Source organism: Sus scrofa, chromosome 15 (genome assembly GCF_000003025.6).
Source record: "Sus scrofa isolate TJ Tabasco breed Duroc chromosome 15, Sscrofa11.1, whole genome shotgun sequence".
NCBI lineage: Eukaryota > Metazoa > Chordata > Mammalia > Artiodactyla > Suidae > Sus > Sus scrofa.
Window position 1 is genome coordinate 10469308 of NC_010457.5, and position 24105 is coordinate 10493412.

General features: G+C 34.8%; 1 protein-coding gene across 1 annotated transcript in view; it reads left to right on the forward strand.

The window, feature by feature from the left end:
- The window catches only part of LRP1B (LDL receptor related protein 1B), a 1887165-nt gene that overhangs the window by 856503 nt on the left and 1006557 nt on the right, over positions 1-24105 (forward strand). Inside the window, 2 exon segments of the mRNA XM_021076285.1 lie at positions 741-860; positions 7602-7730. Coding sequence (XP_020931944.1) covers positions 741-860; positions 7602-7730 — 249 coding nt within the window.

A 24105-nucleotide genomic window follows, 5' to 3' on the forward strand; every position in this document is an offset into this window, starting at 1 on the left:
TAATATCCTGATTTTCAGACAGCATGATCAGTCACACTTTCTATCCTATATATTTCTCTCATTTAAAAATCTTATTCCTGTTAGAATTTATTTGTGCAATGAATATGCCTCTGTCACTTCATCTCTGTTTTGTGTATTTATCATATTGAATTCTAATTTGCTCTGAGGATTTGCTAACTTTGGTTTCCATGATGTGTTTGTCCTGAAAGAGTTTAGATATAATGAAATATATTATGTCAGTATTTGTCTAATATTTTACCACCAATGAGAGATCAATTATTGAAATATAATGTATTCACATTGATTACTATGAAGGTTATTCATGGATTAGTAAATCAAAACAAGCCCTCAAAAGATAGAAAATCAATTGATATGTCAGATAGGACGGCATAAATGGTGAAATGAACCACAGAGTTGACATTTTATCTCCTGAAATAATTTAATTTACCAGAATTTGAAAGGATTAGTGACTTTGAACATACGTAATAAGCAAAAAAGTGTAAGACTGAACAGATTGATCTAAAATTTTATTAATAATACTTCAAGCAAATGCAAACCAACTATATTTTAGAGGCAATAGATACTATTTATTCTGTTAACCAATCCTAGAAACTATCTAGGGAACCAATCAAAACTCTATTATTAAGGTTATGCACTGAGTAAATATTAACTTTCAAATTTAAAAAGTATACATGTGGGCACAGTTATATAGAGATAATATCTTTGTTTTTCCTCTGCAGAACTGTTACCCAGTTGCCAGCACTTGAACTGTCAGTATAAATGTGCCATTGTCAGAAATAGTACAATATGTTACTGTGAGGATGGATTTGAAATAAAAGAAGATAAAAGAAGCTGTAAAGGTAAGCATGATATAGAATTCTATTCAAACAAATTTTTAAAGTTTAAAAAAAATTTTAACAGAGGCTAGTTGGCAGAAATTTAATAAAATATCTTTGAGCACCTACTGTGTGTTCCATAGAGTATTTGTGTTCACTTTAATTTTGTTTGTTTCCTAAGATTTAAAAGTTGGTACTACCCCCAAATCACATATCTAAGCATTTGATAAGCATTTATACGAATCAATTTTCAATTCATATTGCAGTAATTTCAATTGCGGGACTAGAAGGTAATGGGATATTTTTTGCATAATCACTAAAATTTTGGACTTAATTATTTTAACATTCTAAATGTTTTTTGCTTGTCATATAGATGTAGTATAGCAGATATTTTTCATTAACTAAATTGGGTTAATAAGAATCATACCATATTCTTTTTTTCATGTGATTTTTTATTTTTTCCGTTATTATAGTTGGTTTACAGCGTTATGTCAATTTTCTACTATACAGCATGGTGACCCAGTTACACATACATGTATACATTATTTTTTCTCACATTATCATGCTCCATCATAAGTGACCAGACATAAGTCCCAGTGCTACACAGTAGGATCTCATTGCTAATCCATCCCAAAGGCAATAGTCTGCATCTATTAACCCCAAGCTTCCAATCTATCCCACTCCCTCCACCTCCCCCTTGGCAACCACAAGTCTTCTCCAAGTCCATGATTTTCTTTTGTGTGGAAAGGTTAATTTGTGCCATATATTAGATTCCAGATTTAAGTGATATCATATGGTGTTTGTCTTCCTCTTTCTGACTTCACTCAGTATGAGAGTCTCTAGTTCCATCCATGTTGCTGCTAATGGCATGATTTAGTTCTTTTTTATGGCTGAGTGTATTCCATTGTGTATATATACCACATCTTCCTAATCCAATCATCTGTCAATGGACATTTGGGTTGTTTCCATGTCTTGGCTATTATGAATAGTGCTGCAATGAACATGCAGGTTCATGTGTCTTTTTCAAGGAATGTTTTGTCCAGATATATGCCCAAGAGTAGGATTGCTGGGTCATATGGCAGTTCTATGTATAGATTTCTAAGGTACTTCTATACTGTTCTCCATAGTGGTTGTACCAGCTTACCTTCCCACCAACAGAGCAGAGGGTTCCCTTTTCTCCACATCCCTTCCAGCATTTGTTATTTGTGGACTTCTTAATGATGGCCATTCTGACTGGTGTGAGGTCGTATCTTGTGGTAGTTTTGAGCATTTCTCTAATAATCAGTGATGCTGACCATTGTTTCATATGCTTGTTGGCCATCTGTATATCTTCCTTGGAGAAATGTCTATTCAGGTCTTTTGCCCATTTTTCAATTGAGTTGTTGGCTTTTTTGCTGTTGAGGTGTATAAGTTGTTTGTATAATTTAGAGATTAAGCCCTTGTCAGCTGCATCATTTGAAAATATTTTCTCCCATTCTGTAAGTTGTCTTTTTGTTTTCTTTTTGGTTTCCTTTGCTGTATAAAAAGCTTGTCAGTTTGATTAGGTCCCATTGGTTTATTTTTGCTTATATTTCTGTTGCTTTGGGAGACTGACCCAAGAAAACATTTGTAAAGTTAATATCAGAGAATGTTTTGTTTATGTTTTCTTCTAGGAGTTGAATGGTGTCTTGTCTTATATTCAAAGTCTTTAAGGCATTTTGAGTTTATTTTTGTGCATGCTGTGAGGGTGTGTTCTAGTTTCATTGATTTGCATGCAGCTGTCCAGGTTTCCCAGCAATACTTGCTGAAAAGACTTTTTCCCATTTGTTGTTCTGGCATCCTTTGTCAAAGATTAATTGACCATAGGTGTCTGGGTTTATCTGGACTATCTATTCTATTCCATTGGACTGTATGTCTGTTTTGGTATCAGTACCATACTGTCTTGATGACTGTGGTTTTGTAATATTGCCTGAAGTCTGGGAGCATTATACCACCTGGTTGGTTTTTGTTTCTCAGTATTGCTTTGGCAATTCTGGATCTTTTGTGATTCCATATAGAATTTTGGATTGTTTGTTCTAGTTCTGTGAAAATTGTCATAGTTAATTTGATAGGGTTGCATTGACTCTGTAGATTGCTTTGGGTAGTATGGCCATTCATGCCATATTTTTATAACATTGATAATTCAGGTGATTGGTATTTGACCAACAGCAATAATGATAAACATGTAATATTTATATTTTTTGATGTCTTAATTGTTGCTTTTTTGAGTGCTCTACAGTAAATGTTTACTCTCTGAAATGATTCCACTCTGCCATACTGGACTATTTTGGTTACTTCTCCATTCTATTGACGCCAGTGTGTATTTTTGTATGTAGATAAATAAATAAATAAATAGATAAATAAATAAATGAGTTCCCATTGTGACTCAGTGAGTTAAGAACATGGCTAGTATCCATTAGCATGCAGGTTTGGTACCTGGCATCTCTCAGTGGTTTAAGGATCCAGTGTTGTCACAAGTTGCTAGTAGTCACAGCTGCAATTTGGGTCCATTGTTGCTGTGGCTGTGGTATAGTCCTGCAGCAGCAGCTCTAATTGGACTCCTAGCCCAAGAACTTCAAAATGCTATAGGTATGGCCATAAATAAATAAATAAATAAATCTAACATATCCACAATATAAATAATATATTATTTTGTACAGTATTTAGAGTCTATACATAGAAACACTGAATGCAGAATCTATGGATACAATTGAGGAATATCTGCATTACCAGCACCAATAATAAACAGAATATTTTCCAAAGAAATTGGTGTTTTGCTGATTACATTAAACCTTTGCTTTAATATTATCACTTTCATCTTAGAAACAGAATCTTAGAGTTGAAAAAAATCCCAAAAACAAAATTTAGAAAACTAAGATCCTGAGAGATTTAAGAGACTTACTTAAGTCTGCACATTTTTTTAGTAATAGACTTGGGACTAAAATGCAAATTTCAGAGCCTGTTTATTCTTATACTGAAGAGGCTCACTGTTTTATAGTATGCATCAAGGTTTAAATATTTATTTTATTGGATGTTTTGTTTTCTTTTCTATGTAACACAAATGTTATAGAAACATGTATATTAAATGTTTATCAAACTCAGAGATTGCATAATCTGACCAAACTGGTATAATTATTTGACTAATATTTTTAAACCAACATGTAAAAATCAAAAAATTGCACCCAATGGTCCAGACTTTCTGAGAAAAAAAGTTAGAATTTCTGGTAACACTAGAGCCATTAAAATCACAAAAGTCAGACCTTCTGAACATGCATGCAATTTCAACTTCAAAACCACCCCTGTCATTCACACAAGGTAGACCAATATACTTATCCTGTATCCTTCTCACTCTTTTGCTATATTCCACCCCCATAGGAGTCAGAATTTTCAGCTTCTTTTTTCAAGAATCTCTTTTTCCTGAGTCTCTCATTAAAATCCATAAAAAAATCATCATAGTTAATTTCTTCCATTGAACATGAGTAGGGAATTTTACAGCAATCATAAAAGTTGACCAATGGAAAAGGAGGTTTTATTTTTTTACTTTCTCTGCACTCCTGGATGGCCAAGTCTGAGCATCATTATAATTTCCTGAAGGTATTTCCAGGATATTCTTTGTCCCTAAATGGAGAAAAAAGTCAGCACAAGAGGTGACATACCTGTTTCTTTGCAGCCAATTTTTTTTTTTTTTTTTTTGTCTTTTTGACATTTCTTGGGCCGCTTCCTCGGCATATGGAGGTTCCCAGGCTAGAGGTCCAATCAGAGCTGTAGCCGCTGGCCTAGCCAGAACCGCAGCAACAAGGGATCCGATCCCTGTCTGTAACCTACACACAAATCAGGGCAATGCGGGATCCTTAACCCATTGAGCAAGGCCAGGGATCGAACTGCAACCTCTTGGTTCCTCGTCAGATTCGTTAACCACTGAGGCACCACGGGAAATCCTGCAGCTGATTTTTATATCACTATCACAGTAGCATGTTCTGACTAAGGAAAAGGAACAAAGAACGCATTAATTGTATGTATTGCTTTCTGGATAGCATAATCATACATCAGTGAAATGAGTAGGAACCCATAACATTAAAATTGAAAAAAATTGGTGAAAATAGTTAAGAATCCTCATTTCTTCCACTGGGGCTGGGATTTACCAAATACAAGATATAAGTTCACTTCATTTAATGTCACTGTAGACTTCCTCCAGAATGTTGTTCTTTTTATCCCCAAAGCTACTTACTTCAAAGGAGCCTTCTAGAAATGCAGGCTATTACATGAAGCTAAAGAAATCTGAGAGAAATGCAAATTAATGTCACACAAATGCATAGTTACCCAATTGAAATGGTTCCTTGCCTACCCAGCAATCTTTTTGCTTTCTTTAGTAAACTCCTTTCTTAGCTGGGGGCTATATGGTGGGGCTGAGACTTCCCACCCTCTGATGTGTATTTGGTCTTTTTGGTGACCAGCCCCATTCCAGGTCACTTTTTTCATATAAACTCAAGTATTTCAAAGGGACTCATTATGTAACAAAAGATATCTCCCATAGCTCAGAAAATTATAAGGAACTCTGTACCAGAAACTGAGGCTAGAGACCAAATATATATTTTTATTCTACCCAAGTGGTTTAATCCACTTACCATCATAGTCTTAAGCCATCTTTTTAGCTTCCCCCTCTCTCTCTCTTTTTTGTTTTGTCTTTTTCTCTCACCCCCATCCTCAAAAATTGTTTCCAGGAGTTCAGTATTCCCTTCAAGTTCAGTATTCCCTTCCAATTCAGTAATTCCCAAGCTTGAATGGCTGAACTCTGTTAGTAGGCCAAAGTTTAACCTATATAGGCCAAAGTGTACCCTGTCCCATTTAGGGACTCAGTAAAATATCCTAGGTAAGAACTGTCTTCCCTTTGCAACAGTATATTCCTTTTTTGCCAAGGTGACTACAACAGTTGCAAATGGCAACTTCCATCTTTATCTTACTGGATTTCTTCATTGCCTATAACATTTTGGAACATTGATATTCTTGAAAAGCTCATCTTTCTTAACTCTTCAGACTTTTCCTGAAGTATCCTCCATAAAGGAAGCTCATGGAGTTCTCTTTCTTACACACCTTTTTCATATCTGTATCCTGCAGTATTTTTCTACAGCTAAATTTTTCTGACTTTCCCTTTCTGTCTGTGGGATCTAAGCCTCTGCTATTCTTTTTTTTAAATCTATTATCCCATACTGTTGAGTCCCAAATACTCCAAGACCGATCTCACCTGGTATTATTTGTCCCATATATCCAACTACTTCTTAAACGTTTACTCAAGGATGCTATACAGACCCCTCAAATGGAACACAAGCAAATCAAACTCATTCTCTGCCCATGGTATCTCCATTCGAATCTATACTTCTTATAAAATTGGACAACCATTAACTTTCATTATATTCAGTCAGTCTTCCCATGTTATTCTATTGTTTTTCTTAAACCTTTGAGTCCATTTCCTCTTCTCCATTCCCACTGCCAATGTTTTAGTTCAAAATGTTATGACTTCAAAATATCATTTCTTTTGTGAAATTAGTACATAGCTAATTTTCCAGGATCTCTTATCAACGTTTACCAATCCATTTTCATATACTTTATTTAGTTTTAAAATACAATGCCTATGTGTAATGTAAGACACTTTAGTTTAAAATACACATAACTGCATTATCCAGTCCCCAAACTCTTTTCCTGGTATCATCTCTTCTTCCTACTTCTTATAAATCCTTATTCCACTTGGCTCTTTATACTTCTTTGAAATCCCTAATGTGTCCTCCCAGTGGCTTTTTATACCCCGTTTTAACTGAAATGCCTCTTTCTATCTGATCCCTTTTATTTATTTTCAGTAAATCTAAATCATTCTTTAAACAGCTCAATATGCAGCCTTCACTTAAAATTCTCCCTTCAATTCTAAGCAGGTTCATTTACTTCTCTATGTTTTTATCATAACTAGAATTTGCCTTTGTTATAAGGAAATGCATAGACATCAAATTCTAGTTCACTAGACTTGCTTAACCTAGAGGTTGCAACCATGTTTATCAATTTTGTTTTATTTATGGATTAATACAGATTTTGGTACACGAGAGAGACTAAAATAGACATTTGTCTAAATTATTAGCTGACATTAACTACTTGCTGCTTACAAAGATTTTGAAAAGATGCTTAAGGAGAAAGTATTGGGAGAGGAAGGAGGGAAGAAATAGAAGCACCAAAGATAATGTAATATAAATTGTACAAGATAAAATTTATCTTTTCAACAAGCACTTAATAGTTTCCTCCTTTTGATTTAGTGAGGGTTGTTTGGTGGCTTACAGGGAACTCTTATTTAAGCTTCTCATTGAAAATCACATTGCCAGACTAATTCTTTGTTAAAAGAGTGAAAAAATCAGCGTCAAAAATACTAGAAGTCTTCAGAAGTATTCATCGAAGTGCATTTTATACCTTCTCACATATATCTAAGGACTTTTAGCCTTCCCATACAAAATACAAATAATTGTCTTTTAAAGTAAAAATTTGATGTTCAGTTTGATCTTATATCTCTGTAACTATTAAAGCAATAATGAATTTTACATTTGGTTAGTATTGTTTGAAAAGACATATGGGAGTTCGCTCTTTCTTTTTAAAACAATAGCCTACTTCCAATGTTCAGAAAAAAAAATATTTTCTTCAGGGCAAAAAAAAAAAAAAAAAAAAAAGCCCCCAAATAAATCTGCTTAGAAATGATGTCAATTTTCCTTTTAGACCAAGATGAGTGTGCTATTTATGGTACATGCAGCCAGACCTGCATAAATACATATGGATCCTATGCTTGCAGTTGCGTGGAAGGCTACCTAATGCAGCCAGACAACAGATCTTGCAGAGCCAAAAATGGTAAGTTATCTTATTTTTTTGTCTTCCAGCATTTATTTCCTTTTGCAGTTCAGTTCGTTTTCATTAGAAATGTAGTAGAGCAATATGGACTTTGAAGAAATAGATTTTCCCTTCATTTTAATTCACTGATCCATACCTAGAAATCCAAAGCAGTTCTTTCAGTTGTCACTGATCATTACAAAACTCCTTCCATTATAAGAGTTTCTTTCTTTCTTTTTCTTTTTGCTTTTTAGGTCTGCACCTATGGTATATGGAGGTTCCAGGCTAGGGGTCAAATCAGAGCTATAGCTGCTAGCCTACGCCACAGCAGCACAGGATCTGAGCCTCATTATGACCTACACCACAGCTCATCGCAACAGCAGATTCTTAACCACTGAGCGAGCCCAGGGGTCAAACCTTCAACCTCATGAAGGTTTGACCCCTAATGAACAAAAACCTGTTCAAAAGAAATGGATTAATTAATTGATTTAAGTTTACTCATCTCTCTTGTAGACTCTACAATGGATTCCTAAGTGGTTTCTGTAAGCTTCTGCTTTTCCCCTAAAATTCACATGATGCATTGAAGTTATCTACTAAAATATACACCAGACCATGTAATTATTTTGCTTAAAATCTCCCAGTAATTTTCACTCACATTAAATAGAAAACCCAAACTTCTCACAGGACCTCTAAGGATGAATGGTCTGCTACCATTTACCTTCCCATCTCATCTACCACTTCTTTTATCACCCACTAGCCACAATGGTTCCCTTATCTTTCAATCATTTTGCTCTTGTCTTGAGGTCTTCCACTTGCTGTTTTATCTGCCTGCAATGGTTTTCCCTATGATATTTACATTCTTATTCAAATCTTGGCTAAAATACCAACATTCAGAACAACCTATTTAAAATTTATACTCTCTCCATTTCCCAGTTGTTGGTTTGCAATTTTAAGAAAATGGGTACTATAGTAACTGAGTACAAGTCTACAGCTCATGCTGACTAGTTCTGAAGGTTACATGGACATTTGAACCAATGTAGTTGCACAGTACATAAGAAAACCTATCAGTTTTGCCTTAGTTTCCTCATATTGATAGCAAATGAATCTGATTTTTAATTTTTATTTATTATTTTTTTGTCTTTTTGCCTTTTTCTAGGGCCACTCCCGTGGCATATGGAGGATCCCAGGCTAGGGGTCTAATCAGAGCTGTAGCTGCTGGCCTACACCAGAGCCATAGCAACGCAGATCTGAGCCGTGTCTGCAACTACACCACAGCTCACGGCAACGCCGGGTCCTTAACCCACTGAGCAAGGCCAGGGACCAAACCCACAACCTCATGGTTGCTAGTCGGATTCGTTAACCACTGAGTCACGACAGGAACTCCTGAATCTGATTTTTTTTGCTTACATTATATATAAAATTTAATTTCATACATCAGCTTTACAATTTTTGTGGCAATTTGATTTACTATAGTATTTCTATGACTGAAGAGCGCTATGAAGCAATTATAAAGTAAACCCCATTTGTCAGAAGGCTTTGACTTTCCCTTTTTTCTACCACTTAGCTGCTTAGATTAGCCCCTCTTTTTTTTTTTTTCCTTTAAAATTCTACCCTCCTAGACTCTGGAATCTGACTTTTCAGTTTAGTCAAGCCAGAGTTCCAGGGATCCCAGTGTGAAACTAGGAAGGGTAGACTGGGCTGACCCAAAACAGTACATGTGTATAAAAGATCCCTGGGCTTTTGACAGAAAATACAATATAAAAATATAAAGCCGAAAGGATACAATGGGCAGCTAGGACTTGACACAAGAGATGAGTTCTGCAAAGGCCATAACTGGATAATAGATGGGAAAGAAAAGATCCTAGGAGAAGCAGCCTTTTACATGAAAGCAAAGAGAGGCAGAGTCAATTGGCTAGGAAGCTGCTTATAAAGGTGATAAATTGTTCAACACAAAATAATGTCATGGTCACTCCCCAGCCAGTTACCCCAAAGCTTGCCTGTGGATATTAGTTTCAAAGTGACAATTGATAGTAATTAGGTAAATTAAGTTAATTGATTACCTCTCCTTTGTCGTATAATGACCAAATTCAAGTAAAATTCATAAGCCTTAAGAGCAACTTTAAGAAATAACTCTAATAGGGGAAGGGGATTTCAGGCCCTGTGGCAGATGGAAGAAGAAATTAATGTTAGGCTTTTTCATTCTTGATAATTGATGCAATACAGACAAAGTCATTTCTGCACTTAATAAGATTGACCCGATTACTGAAATATAGAATCAAGTGTTTCAAAGTTGGAAGAAACTTCAAAGGCCATCTAGCCCAACTGTCCATGTGATATCAAACTAGGTAATCTCCAAATGGAAGAAAGTCTACAATGTATGTTAAAAAAATAACTTTAAATAAGTATATTACTTATATTACTATGTAGAAGGAGGCATGCTAGAATGCAAATGTCATGATGAAGTATTCATTACTTTAGAATGGGACACATTTTAAAAAATACTGATTTTTGAATTAAATATTAGGACTTGTCATTTGAAAAAAGTTGTTTTAAAGTTTCTGTTAAACACCTCTAGGTAGCCATAAAACACCCTATATATTTTTACATTTTTTCACATTAGAATTGTAATAATGACTTACTGAATCTAAAAATGAAAAGGTTTTTGTTTTTTAATTTGGTTTACTTTGTTTTAACTGATGCATACTGATTTTGGTATAGAAGTAAGTGTTGAATGTGGGCACCCAGGGCTGAAAAAAAGCTTATACAGAATCTGTGAGAGTGAAAATAATAGCCAAGGGTATTTACTTTATGAACTGTTGGCAATTTTAAATGAACTGATAAATTTAGGCTCTTGGACTATGATTTTCAATGCCCTGACCACTTGCTGAGGGCAGTCACTTACCCCAGCATACGATTCTACAGAATCTGTAGGGATCTACTGATTGCGCTAAAGCAGTAGTAAAATAAGAGCGGTAAATAAATTAGTGTAGAGGTGCTGAATTAAATGGCACCATGTGGGGGATGGTATACCTCTTTGCCATAAAGCAACCGGAGTAAAGGGAGAAGAAGAGACCATTAAATAATTATGGGCCTCAATTACAGCTTAGGCTTTGCTGTGCACTATTTTAGCAAAGGGGAAGGGGAGAGACTCTTTAGGCAATGGGCCTCTCCGTTGTAAGAAATACAAATTATGATCCCTGTGTAATCCATGGAAGCACACTTCCAAATAGTGTTAGGAGTGTGTTCATTACCACTCGCTATTTTCTTTGCTATAATTCTTTAAAAAAAGAAAACAAAATGTAACTTCCTATCGCTCCTACTTCTAATCTCATTATCATCTACTAATAAATATTTTTAAATTTCCTTTTGAAAGGTGGAGGAATCATCCATGGTTTCTTGTTGGCTCTGCTTGTGGGGAGATGAGGCCAGTGACTATATAGAAAGAGAAGAATCCCTGCTCAGAGTATCATAGTCTCTTCAGCCACTTGGGATACTTGGAATTCAATTATTAAAATATAAATGCCTATTTTTTCCTTAAAAAAAAAAAAAAAAAAGAACAGCCTATGTTAAAATCTAAGTGTTCCTAGGAAGGCTGACATATTAAGTCTTAGTAACCTTGATAACTTACAAAACTAGTAGATCAGATCTGTTTCAGTCTCCCATCTGGCTAAGAATGTCTTCCCACAGAATGCTAGGCAATTATGTCTTGACAATGTGGAGATTCACTGTTCAGAGTTTTTACACTGAACTGAGATAGTCCAAAGGTCTGGTTCATGCACCATTTGTCATTTTATTCAGGCATAACCGTGAATGACACTTGATGGCATGGAGGTTTATGAGAAGCTCTGAGGTAAGAGCAAGCCTCATAGACCGGCACCAACACAAAAATCCAGATTTGCTATATTTTTGCTCATTCACATATGAATGGAGGACATTATATACACTATACTAAGGGATAAGTATCTCATGTGCTAAGGAAGTATTTCAGTGCCTGGGACAGAGTGTGTGCTTGGTAAATGTTGGATGCTCATATTCAGGAAGCAGAATAAAAGTACTGGTATATTGAAGATCAATAAAAGAAAGTTAAAAGGCTGGAAGAGATTCAAAGGATAACGTTTTTGGTTTTGGCTTGGGGGGGTGGTTTGCCAGTTTCATGCTGTTATTTAGGGCTCAAGTTGCCTTTGTAGTATTGTCATCAATACTGGTTGAGGAGTTCTGCACAATCTCCATCAATGTGCCCCTTCAGGTCCCTTTCCTGGCAAACATGCAGTCTAAGTGCATGCTTGCTGTGCAAATGTAGCTGCAGAATTAGCCATGCCACCTTCAATCAGGCAGCATTTCCTAAGCTTTTGCCCTATAGAAATACTAGAGCTTCATGGACTCCCTTTAGTAATTTGGCCTGGCCACTGAAAGTATTTCTGTTTTTTAGAGCATTCCTGCCCCACGTCTTCTCTGGCCCTTTACTCAGTGGGAAATCACATTCCATGACAAGACAGGGCAAGGATTTCTGATGGAATTTCTATTACCCAAATTAAGCATCACACTTTTTTTTCTACCCACACAGTTAATGAGTTTGCAAGTATTGAGGTATAAAACTCCTCATGAATATTCTATGTCTGTTGTTTTAATTTTTTTTTTTAAGTTTCTCACTTTGTGTGAGGGCATGTGTGTATGTGCTGGATATCAGTTTCACAGCCTGACACCTTTCTTGATACTGTAAATCTTTTTTCTAGCAACAAAATTGCAAGATTGATAACGGTCTTACCTGTCATGTGTTTTATGTGTCATGACACGTTTGATTTACCTGTAGTCTAAAAAAAATCAGACACAGAAAAAAAAAATGCATGTCTTCCATCTTCCTTATCACTTAACATCTTAGCAGTAATCTAGCGGCGGATGTCTTTGTTTGGGTATTCAGAACTAGATGGCTACATTTACAGGCTGTAGATTTGACAGTCAATAAACTTTGTCTTCAGAAATGGCACAGTGTAGAAGTACACATTTCCATCACTATATTTACTTTTTTATAGAATAGCTGTTGAACTTATTAAATCTTCAATATAGAATTTGTGATAGGTCATATTATGCTCTATAATTAATTCCCTTTCTTTGTCTTAAAGTTGGACAAATGTAATGAAAAATAAAAAGAAATGAGACACATTTAGATTCATAGAAATTATAAGTGGCTTAATTTAAGAATAGTCAGGTATATACATATATATATAACTTTAGTATTGATTTGTTGGGCAAAGGTAGAAGTATAGAGCTACTGAAATCCTCAGGAGACCAACGCTTAAAACCTGAAGGGGACAATGTTTTTTTTTTTCCTAATAAGGAAAACTTTTTTTTTTAGAGAGCATCCCCTGTATCAGTTGCAAGCAACAAGGTATAACAGCAAGCAATTAGAGAATGTATCTTGAGTACTTCTCTTCCAGGGTTCATACTTGCCCTTGACTTTGATAACTAGTTTTCTGCATTTTCTCCCTAGTCAAGCTGCTTAAAGTCAGATTAGTTCTGAGAAGAAAAAATCTGTTGTATTAAATGCATTTTTAAATGTATATGAGCATTTCTTAACACGAGGTCTCACACAGTCTCCATCTGTGCTTTCCATGAAAGATAATGTTTGCCAAATTGTTAGATAAATTATAGCTTAATAGACTTTAGAGGTTTAGAACAATATATCATCTAATTATAAGAATTGTATCTAGTAAATTAGCTAAAACTTTGCTAAATAATCACTATCGAGTACTTAGATCTAATCAGTCTTTTTAATAGCAAAGTAGAAAGCTGTGATCTTCAATATAGGTTATATGTTTACATCCTTGGCAGCCCTCTCAGAAAACAGTGAAATTGATTAACTGACCTTTCCCTTTTCAACCTCTAGATAATGAATTTCCATCTGTCTACCTTCCCACTCCTTAGTCTAAGATGATGATTTTATTTTATATTTCCCTGAGAAAATAGAAGCAATCAAAAGACAACTTTCTCATCCTGAACTCTCTTAAATCTGCCAATCTGTCTGAATCTAGAACTGATCACTTCATCTTCCTCTTATTTGAATTAAAGAACAAAATGACTTTGTTCCTGAGGCCAGTAATTGTGCATCAGCCTCACTATTCAAGAACTGGACTCATACAGTTCCATTTTTACTCTTTGAATCTAAATATTCTCTTTTCTCCTGGATCATTATCATCAGTATACAAGGATGCTGTAAAGAGTATACAGTACAACCTCCTTTTTTGTATATATCCCTCTTTAGCTGCCACTGCATTTTGCTTTTCCCTTAATAAAAAAACTCACAGAGTACATTGTCTCCTTCTCTCACTCCTCCTCTTCTCTCTTCAACCCACTGCAGTGGGTTTCACACTCTTCCTCCTCTCTCTCTTCAACCCACTGCAGTGGGTTTCACACTCTTATCTCTTACATATCAAGTTTACTGGGGACCTCCAGTTGCCTAGTGACTCAGTTATCAGTCTTAGTACACAATCTTTCCTTGTCTCCCCTTGAATACTCTCCTTTTAAAGGAGCACATTCTTGGAGTTCCGTGCCTTATTCTCCATTTTTCTTCAGTTTATTTTGCTGCATAATCCTCATTTTACCAGTATTTTTGGTATGACTCAGTGTTCAGTCCTTCGAACATCTCTTCCTTATTGATTTGCTGTCATCCTGTATCATGACTTCAAAATACATCCTCTTTCATGATGTTATCAAACATCTAGAGACTGAGACTTGCAAGTTTTTATCACTTTGTTGAATGCCAGACTCCCTTGAATTTTGAGATGCAGCTTAGTATTTCCATTTGTAAATTTAATAGAAATATCAAATTCTATGTCCCAAGCTCTTAATTCTCTCCTCTAACAATGTTTTCTCTGGTGACAGTCATTGTGATATATGTGACCCCATTTATCCAATCGTCCAAACCAAAACATGGAGCCACCCTTGACTCCATTCTTTTTCTCAAACTCTTTGTTTCAAAGTTTTAAACATATTTTGAATTATATTACTCTCTCTAAGGAATACCTTGTGTCCTCATTACTACCAATACTTTACCTTTCTTCATGGAATTCAGCACTGCCAAAAAGTATTGAATAATATTTGTTTACTTGCTTATTGACTGTTTTCTCAACGATAATGTAAGCTCTCTGAAGCTTTGTTAACTGCTGTATGCTGCATCTCTAGCATCTAGAAGAATGCCTGGCAGAAGCTAGTCATGCTTGATCAACATTTTTTAAATGTATGCATAAATATGCAAATACTGAGACAGTATTTTCTTTTTAGGAGACAAATTGATGGGGGCTTTTTAAAGTACCCATACGTTAAAGCTGGAAATATTTTATTTTATTTTATTTTTATTTTTTTATTTTATTTTTTTTTTGTCTTTTTGCTATTTCTTAGGCTGCTCCTGCGGCATGTGGAGGTTCCCAGGCTAGGGGCCCAATCGGAGCTGTAGCCACCAGCCTACGCCAGAGCCACAGCAACGCGGGATCCGAGCCGCGCCTGCAACCTACACCACAGCTCATGGCAACGCCGGATCATTAACCCACTGAGCAAGGCAGGGACCGAACCCGCAACCTCGTGGTTCCTAGTCGGACTCGTTAACCACTGCGCCATGACGGGAACTCCGGAAATATTTTAAAGAAATTTTTAAATGAGCCAATATATATTACTTTTTAATATGTCAATCACTACCAATCATTCATTACTGATTGATAATTATCAATTATTACCAATTGATAAATTAGAGGGACATGTCTGAATTGGGAAAAATGTGTTTCTGTAGCTAAAGAAGTTTCCGTTTGCCACAATTAGAAAAGTGACGAGATTCAAAAGTAGCCATAGGCCACCTCACAGTAACTAATGTGAATTGACCATCCCTGGTATATCTACTGAATATAACATTAACTCATTAACCTAAAATTTGAAGAATTATATTTTGAGATTTACCAAAATAATTCTTCAATTTAATTAAATTGTATACCTTAATAATTAAATTCAGTATAATTAAAATTATTTCATCCTGATTTAAAATCACAATGCTTTTTTACATTATTTTACTTATTGAAATATATGATCATTTTTAAATGTAAAAATTCAGTAAAATATCTTTAGAAACATTGGAGAATCCATATTCAAACAATTCTCCATGTGTCATTTTTTACTGAAGCATGTGCCAAGGAAAGGAGAAATTTTTCCTTGAAGGGGTGAGTAGGCCCTTTAGAAAACAGAAATTGTGGGAGTTGATAGTTTGCAAAATGAGAGGTTCTTTTTTATATGTTGTATGATGTTATTGGCTTCAATAATTTTTTTGTAAAAAGATCCTTATTCCTGAGAAACAACATATTGCATTGCTTCTCAATCATCACCTTTCAAATTGAAATGTCCTCTAAATGCAAGTACCAGTATTTCATTAATAACGCCTAAAGAACAAAAAAGGTTAACTTGTTTTAAAGTCTATAATTCAGGTTGGTCAGTAGCTTACCTGAGTTTTTACAATGCCCAAGATAAGATTACAAAGCACAGGAGTTCCCATATCCATGTAGTGGAAATGAACCTGACTAGGAAACATGAGGTTGCAAGCTTGAACCCTGGTCTTGCTCAGTGGGTTAAGAATCTGGCATTGCCTTGAGCTGTGGTGTAGGTCACAGATGGCTGGATCCTGCATTGCTGTGGCTGTGACGTAGGCCGGCATTTATAGCTCCAATTTGACCGCTACCCTGGGAACCTCCATATGCCATGGGTAGAGCTCTAAACAGCAAAAACAAAAAAAAAATAAAATAAAATAAGAGAGACTGCAAAGCACAACATTAGCCTAGTATGCCAACACTAAACTTATCATGTCCTCTTAAAACTGACTCTTTTCTTTTTTGCTTTCCTATTTCTTTTAATACTGCCATCATTCTCCCTGAAACCCACATCTCAGATTTCCACACAATCCTTAGCTCCATGTCCCTCATTAGACATAAAATAATTACTACAATTTATAATTTCTACTTTATTACACTAGCATATCTCTACCACCCATTTTAGGCTCTTATTACCTATTTTCTGAAGCATTAAAATAGCAAGTCTTTGTTCAGTAATCCTGATAATCCAGTATCCATGCCAACAAGTTTTATTTTTCTTTATAGTCATTTTGGGGTACCTTCTTTATAATTAAAAAGCTGAGTACCTTTTCTTATTTACATGTGTGAAAGCTAATGTGTTCCTGAATCTCTGAGGATTCTCTGGGCTTAGATTTTTCCTAATGGCTTCTGCTTCCAATGGGAATGTTGGCACACATGGTATTCTTTGTTTCTATACTGTGTCAATCTAAAGGGAAGCAGAAATACCTTTTTCTTTTACCTAACTCCTTTCCAACTGCATTCCAAATTCTTTAACACTAGACAGTGTATAAATAAGACTTTTACATACTGCTTCCCACCTGGTATGAATTATGTTACACCACTTTAAAAGTAAAGCAATTTAAAAAGTTAGATGGGAAATTTATCTATCACTATATTCTATTCACCCATACAGTCTCCTGTGTATCATTTCCCAGTTGATCTTCAAGCATATTTTTGTTCATTATGATTCTCTTTCTAAAATTTACACTGACTTTCCATCGCACTTCAAATTAAATGTAAGTTTATCATTTTGACATTAAATGACCTGTGCAGTGTTCCTTCAACCTACTTTCTCAGCTACTGTAAGCTTTATGAGTTTGAATCTAGTTCTTTTTATTTAGTAGCGATGTGATCTTAAGCAAGGTAAACTCTGAATAACTTAGTTTTCTTGTTTATACAATGTGGGTAACGTTAGCACCTGATTCATAGAGGTGTTGTGATTATACAATGAACTAATAAATATAAGGCATGTAATACAGTGCCTGGCTCTCAAATATGCTCAAAAGGTGTTAGCGGTTGTCATTATCATGATGAAGTACTGTCACCACTAATGCCTGTTCTACCCTCTGAAAACTGGAAAACCCAGGTCAGTATCTTTTCAGCATATCTTAGTCTTTCCCTCATCTGTGTTTTGTCAATGCTGTTTGTTTCACCTGATTCTTTTTCTTCTTTTTTCTTTTTTTTAAAAAATCTCTTCAAGTCCAATTCCTGTTCTTTCATTTAAGGCAAAGCTGAAATCAAATTTCATCATCAGTAACTTAACTCTACAGATAAGTCTTCATACATTTGAGCTACTGTAACAAAATACCATAGCCTGGGTGACTTATATATAACAGAAATTTCTCACAGTTCCAGAGTCTGGAAGTCTGATATCAGGGTCCTGAAATGATCTGGTGAGGACTCTTTTGATTTGCAGACCTTGTGTTAGCTTCACAGGATGGACAGAGCTAGGGATCTCTCTAAAACCTTTTTTATAAGGCATTAATCCCATTCATAAGGATTCCACTTTCATGACATAAGCACCTCCCAACCCCTCTCAGTATTATCATCTTTGGGAGTTAGGATTTCAACATATGAATTTGGGACACACAAACATTCAACCCTAGAAAGATATATCTAACCATTCTTTGGAAATATCATACATCTTTTATGAAAGCTACCAGGCCTGACTTTAAAAATATGAAACTTTGTATATATATATATATATATACATCCTAATTTATCTACTAAATTATATCTTTTGAAGGCAGCCTATCCTACTGATCCCCTTCAGATAATAGTTGAATGTCTTAGATCTATAAATTCTAAAAATAAAAATATAATAAAGCATTTTCATCCAATCAATTACTGGTTCAGCATAAATGAATTATGGCAGACAAACTAGTGCTCAGATAAATTACAGTATAGTTGTAGAGATTACGTTTTCTTGCTTAGCCCAAAATTGTTTCGAATGCACTTTAATGTTTCCACATTTAATTCATATTTTTTATAAAATGTGATAAAATACTTTTCTCTGACATATGATACAGCATATACTTATTCTAAATTTCATTCAGTTCAGTAAAGAGATTTTTCCATTAACAAAATTGTTGAGGAAAATTGAGAACCAAATTTGGCATTATGTGTTATGGTAAAGAAAATATTTTAAACCTATATTTTTTTTTCACTTATGTGGTTAACGTTATTCACATTTTTGTTTGGTTTGGGTGATTCTGATCTATAATTTATTACAGTATTTGAATAATGCCTTTTTGCCATTTTTTAAACTAGATAATTTCCTCCTTGTATTTCATATTCAACTTTTTCTGTACTTTGAATAATTTTAGAACTTTTTTATTTGTTTGTTTTGTTTTGCTTTGTGTCATTTTAGGGGCACATATGGAGGTTCCCAGGTTAGGGATCCAGTTGGAACTGTAGCCCATGGCCTACGCCACAGCCACAGCAATGTGGGATCCAAGCTGCATCTGCAACCTACACAACAACTCAAGGCAACGCCGGATCCTTAGCCCACTGAGTGAGGCCAGGGATTGAACCCATGTCCTCATGGACTCTAGTTGGGTTCCTTAACAACTGAGATGCAATGGGAACTCCAGAAGTTTGTTTGTTTGTTTGTTTGTTTTTAATTTAGTCTCTTTACACAGATTGCTCTTCATTTTGTTTCATATAGTTACAGTTCAAACCCTATGAAAGTTTGCATAGTTTTTTTGTTACCAGTTGTTAATATTTTTCTTATTTTTAACTTCATCCTATATTCTTTATTTTTAAGACTATACAATTTGCATATGATCAATTAAAAGTAAAACTTTAAAAATTATTCTTCCAATTATTTTAAGCTTGTATTGGTTGAAAAACTGTTCTTTGAGCTGCATAGATTATAATTTCCCCTTTTCTAATGCTTTAGTCTTACTCTGACTCTTCATTTTATATACTTTACATGGAAGTTATTATTTAACCTCTTATCCAATTGAACCTCACATTCTTATTTTTTTCCATCTTTGACACAACAAATATTGAAGTGCATCCAAAGAAATTCATTCATTGGAGATAATTGCTTACAATTACAGGATTAATTAATGCATATTATCTATCTATATATACATACATATTATATACATAAATATTTATTAGGTTTCTATTTATTTTTAGGCATCTGGATAATCCACAGGTCCAATTACTTAAAAGGAAACTGGATGAATTAATATTCTTAAAATTGAATTGAAAAATAGGAAGTTCAAATGAAACCTTAGAAATAAGTTTTATCACTCTGAAAACATAGCATCAACTATATGTCAAAATCACATTATTATGAGTATATAAATATATTTTTAATATAGTCTTGACTATGAAAGGAGAAGGATATGTTTGCAAAGATATGGCTTTAGTGGCTTGAATTTAAATAGGTATTTTTTATGAATTTAGTCAAATGATATTTCTCATGTTTCCAAGTTTCTCTTTTTTAATTCCCGGTTTTCCACTTTTTAAAAATTGTGGCACTGATTAATATAGCATATATGACAGGAAAAGTATCATTTTCTAATTATACACATCTCTGTAACTGGGAGAGAAAATACTCTATTTTTATGCTGTCAACATATGGGTGTAGTAAAGAGGATGAAGACAATTTTCCTCCTCCAAGACGAATCAATTGATGATCTATTATAGAGGTTTATTTAACTTAAATATTGATCCTCTAAGTTAGAATATTGACTGGGTGCTTTCTTGTGTTTTGATCTCTTTTATGTAGAAGGTTAACATTTATTACTTCTCATTAAGTGTTGATGTAGAAAATCCTTTGACAGAAGTCACCTGATATGTTTTCCAACTGTTCCTCTGGGGAAACTGTTCACTAACTCTTAAGTGTGACATCTAATAAGACATCATATTTGTTCTGGTCATCTTTTATTCTCATTACCCACGCTAATGATGGTCCTAAATTAGATGTGGAAACTCATGGTAATAATGCCAACTAGAGAACAATGTAGAGACAGACTACCTTTGCCAAGCCTCTACAAGTTTTCATCATGAAGTAGAACAAAAATGTTTATATCCTTAGCCCCTGATGATTTTTGTGCTCCAACAGCTTCCCACCACCCCCATATAAGGTTTTATTTGTCTAAAGAGGGAAACCATAGTTAATAATTAGCAGAGACATATATGCATAGTACTTCAGTAAACAAAGTACATCAGACTAACATTATAAATAGCCTTCCTCCAGTATGTCATATGAACTTTTAAAGTTACCATTTTTATAGCAAGCCATATCAGTTTATGAAGCATCTGACTTTATTGGTTTTCTGTTTATCTGAAGCTTTAAAATCAATGGTTGATATGTTTTGCTTTAAAAACAAGCAACTGATTCATTCCAAAATCAGCTACAAATATCAAATATATTGATCAGTTGTGTCAAGTAAGAATTTCCATTCTAGACCATTAATTCATTTTTTATCTCAAGGATCTCATAGCTTCTTCATATTCCAGCCTCTCTGCAAAGAAAGTTCATTATATACTTACATTTACTGATGAGAAGCCTGTTTGGAAATTATCTACATGTGGACTTCTTATAAGCTTGGCAACAGTGGCTCATTTTTGAGAGGCAATTTCACTAAAGGTCATATTTCAGCTGTCAAATGAAGACAGTGAGCAGTGACATTAGTGTCAGTATATCTTTGTTAAACTGATAACACAGCTGTCAAAGAGCCCCTCATAATCTGAGAAATCCATGATTTAACAGGTTTTGGGAGTGCCAAGGTCAACTGAAAAACAGAGCTATTAGTGTTGAAAAGAGACCAAGTCTAGACTTTCGAATTAGGGAAAGGCAAGGGCAAGTGTTACATGATTCAAGATGGCCTTAAGATATTGAGAGAGAACCCGACTCGCTAACCAAGCTCAGGTGTAGTCCCTTGACAAATTTCTATTAAGCAGAGATAATTCACAATTTTACTAATGCTTCTGAGAAAACTCTTTATTGTGAAAATGATATTAGTATTTTTGAGATTTCTTTTTTGCTGGTTTATACCAAGCAGTCTAGTTCAAGTCTGTTTCTCCATAGGTAAGAAACTATTGGGCTAATTAATTTATAATCTCACTGGGATTTTTATTGTTGTTTATTTTTGTCTGTTATTTTAAGTATAGACTTTCAGTGTGTTTCTGAAGGCAGAGGAGAATCCTATGGCTTGATTAAAGTAATTTCTTAGGAATGAAAATTCAAATACCCATGAAAAGAGTTGGGAAACATTTCAGTTGACATTTTAAACCTATGAGGGAAGACCCCAAATTGTCTTCAATACAGAGCTCTTCCATCTGAAAGAAACACAAGGGGCCAGATAGCCCTGCTTTCACTAAGGATAATGAAGACCATTGAATAATACACTGAAAATGTTAAACATTAATTATATTCATCATTGTATGTATATTTGCCTTTATCCTACCTTTGCAGTCCCAGTGTCAGTTTCTTGAATGATCAAATAATGTTTATGAAATTTTCTAAATAGATAGTATTTCTCTGGATTCTGTTCATAGGTTAAGAAAACCAACTATTTCCTATCATTTCACAGAATATTTCTAAAGAACTCTACTGTGTAAGAGTTCCACATGTCCTTTTGACTTATTCAGAAAATTTGTAACTAACAATCAATAGGTTCCAGACTTTTTCTAAATGCTAGATATAGAGCAACAGAAATAGAAAAATAATGTCAGAGAAATAAATAAAATATATACGACATTTGGTAGTCATAAGTGAAAAATAAAGTAGGAAATATGAACAGAGTCTAGGGACTTGAAGTTTTTTAAAAGGTAAAGTGGTAAGAGAAGTCCTCATTAGAAAAGTGACATTTAAATACTACTCAAAAGGAGGTGAACAAGTCAAGTCAGCCATTCTACCACACGGGGAATAATTATTCCAGAAAGAAAGAGCCTCTGAGACGGCAGCATACATACTTGGATTGTTCATGAACAGTAAGAAGGCCAGTGTGTGTGGACTAAGATAAACAAGGGTGAGAGTAGTGAGGAGATGAAGGAAATGAGGTCAAATGGTGATGAGAATACACATTAACTACAGGTCATTATAAAGGCTTTGATTTTTTACTCAAAGCCTTTGAAATGGGAACTCTTTGAGTAATGGGGTAGAAAACTTACTTGATCTGCCTTAATATTTTATATCTATAACTAGCTATTGTCTTGAGATAGACTATGGAGAAGGTGGGCATAGATGGAAGCAGAGAAACCAGTTAGGCTGTTGCAGTGATCTGCTTGAGAGGTGATGGCAGTTTTGGGCAAGATGGTAGTAGTTGTCACTGAGAAGTGGTGGGTTTCCTGATACTTTTGACATCTGAAGCCAAGAGATCCATTGGATTAGGGCAGAAAAGAAGAGGAGTTGAAGAATTCCAAATTTTTCCTATTCCCTAATTAGCACAAAAGCTGCTCTGTATATGATTATGTAGCTAAACTCTTTCAAAATTAATTTTATATGGAATTTTATTATTAACTTTATAGATTAAAGGGTATTGCAATTCTAGTTAACCACTATGTATTTATCAAAAACTCAGCAATCCATATGAGAAAAAGATTGTATTTATATATTTATGACTGGGTCATTATGCTGTACAGCAAAAACTGGCACAACACTGTAAGTTAACCATACTTTAATTAAAAAAAAAATTCTAACACAGGCAAAGATGTATTTTTTCAAAAATTGGTGTTGAACAAGTTTCTTCTGCTTATAAAACCTTATTTTCCTGACTAGAGGAGAAATGCGGAAGGAAGTGGCTCAGTATTCACAATATAGGTACTAAGGGAATGTGTGATTGTTTGACTCTTGGGATCAGTCAAGGAGCCAGTGAGGCTGAAGTCACAGGTGCTCTTTTTATGTCTAGAGATGTTTTGCTCTAGAGAATCTATTTCAAATCTCATACATCCACCTCAACAAAGCATGTCCTTGCTCACAAGGGGAGTCTGTAAAACTGCATGCAGAGATCAATCCAGATCCATCATCATTGCTAGAAAAACAACTCACAGCATTTCCTTTGTTTAATAATGAAAGCAAATAGTATTATCCTCATATTTAGACAACACGTTATGACCAAGGAAATGAAGAATACAAATGGTTAGTGGACTATGTTGTCCTGAAAGAAATGAATTGGAGCGTGTAATTACTGAAGCATATATGGGTTGCTAATAAATACGTTTTGCAAGCAAGTTTTAATTTTTTTTTTTTTTTTTTTTTGCTATTTCTTGGGCTGCTCCCGATATATAGAGGTTCCCAGGCTAGGGGTCGAATTGGAGCTGCAGCTGCCAACCTACACCAGAGCCACAGCAATGCGGAATCCGAGCCATGTCTGCAACCAACACCACAGCTCACAGCAACGGTGGATCCTTAACTCACTGAGCAAGGCCAGGGATTGAACCCGCAACCTCATGGTTCCTAGTCAGATTTATTAACCACTGAGCCATGACAGGAGCTCCCAAGTTTTTAAATTTTAAAGATACATAAAATATAGGAAAAACTTTTAATAAAT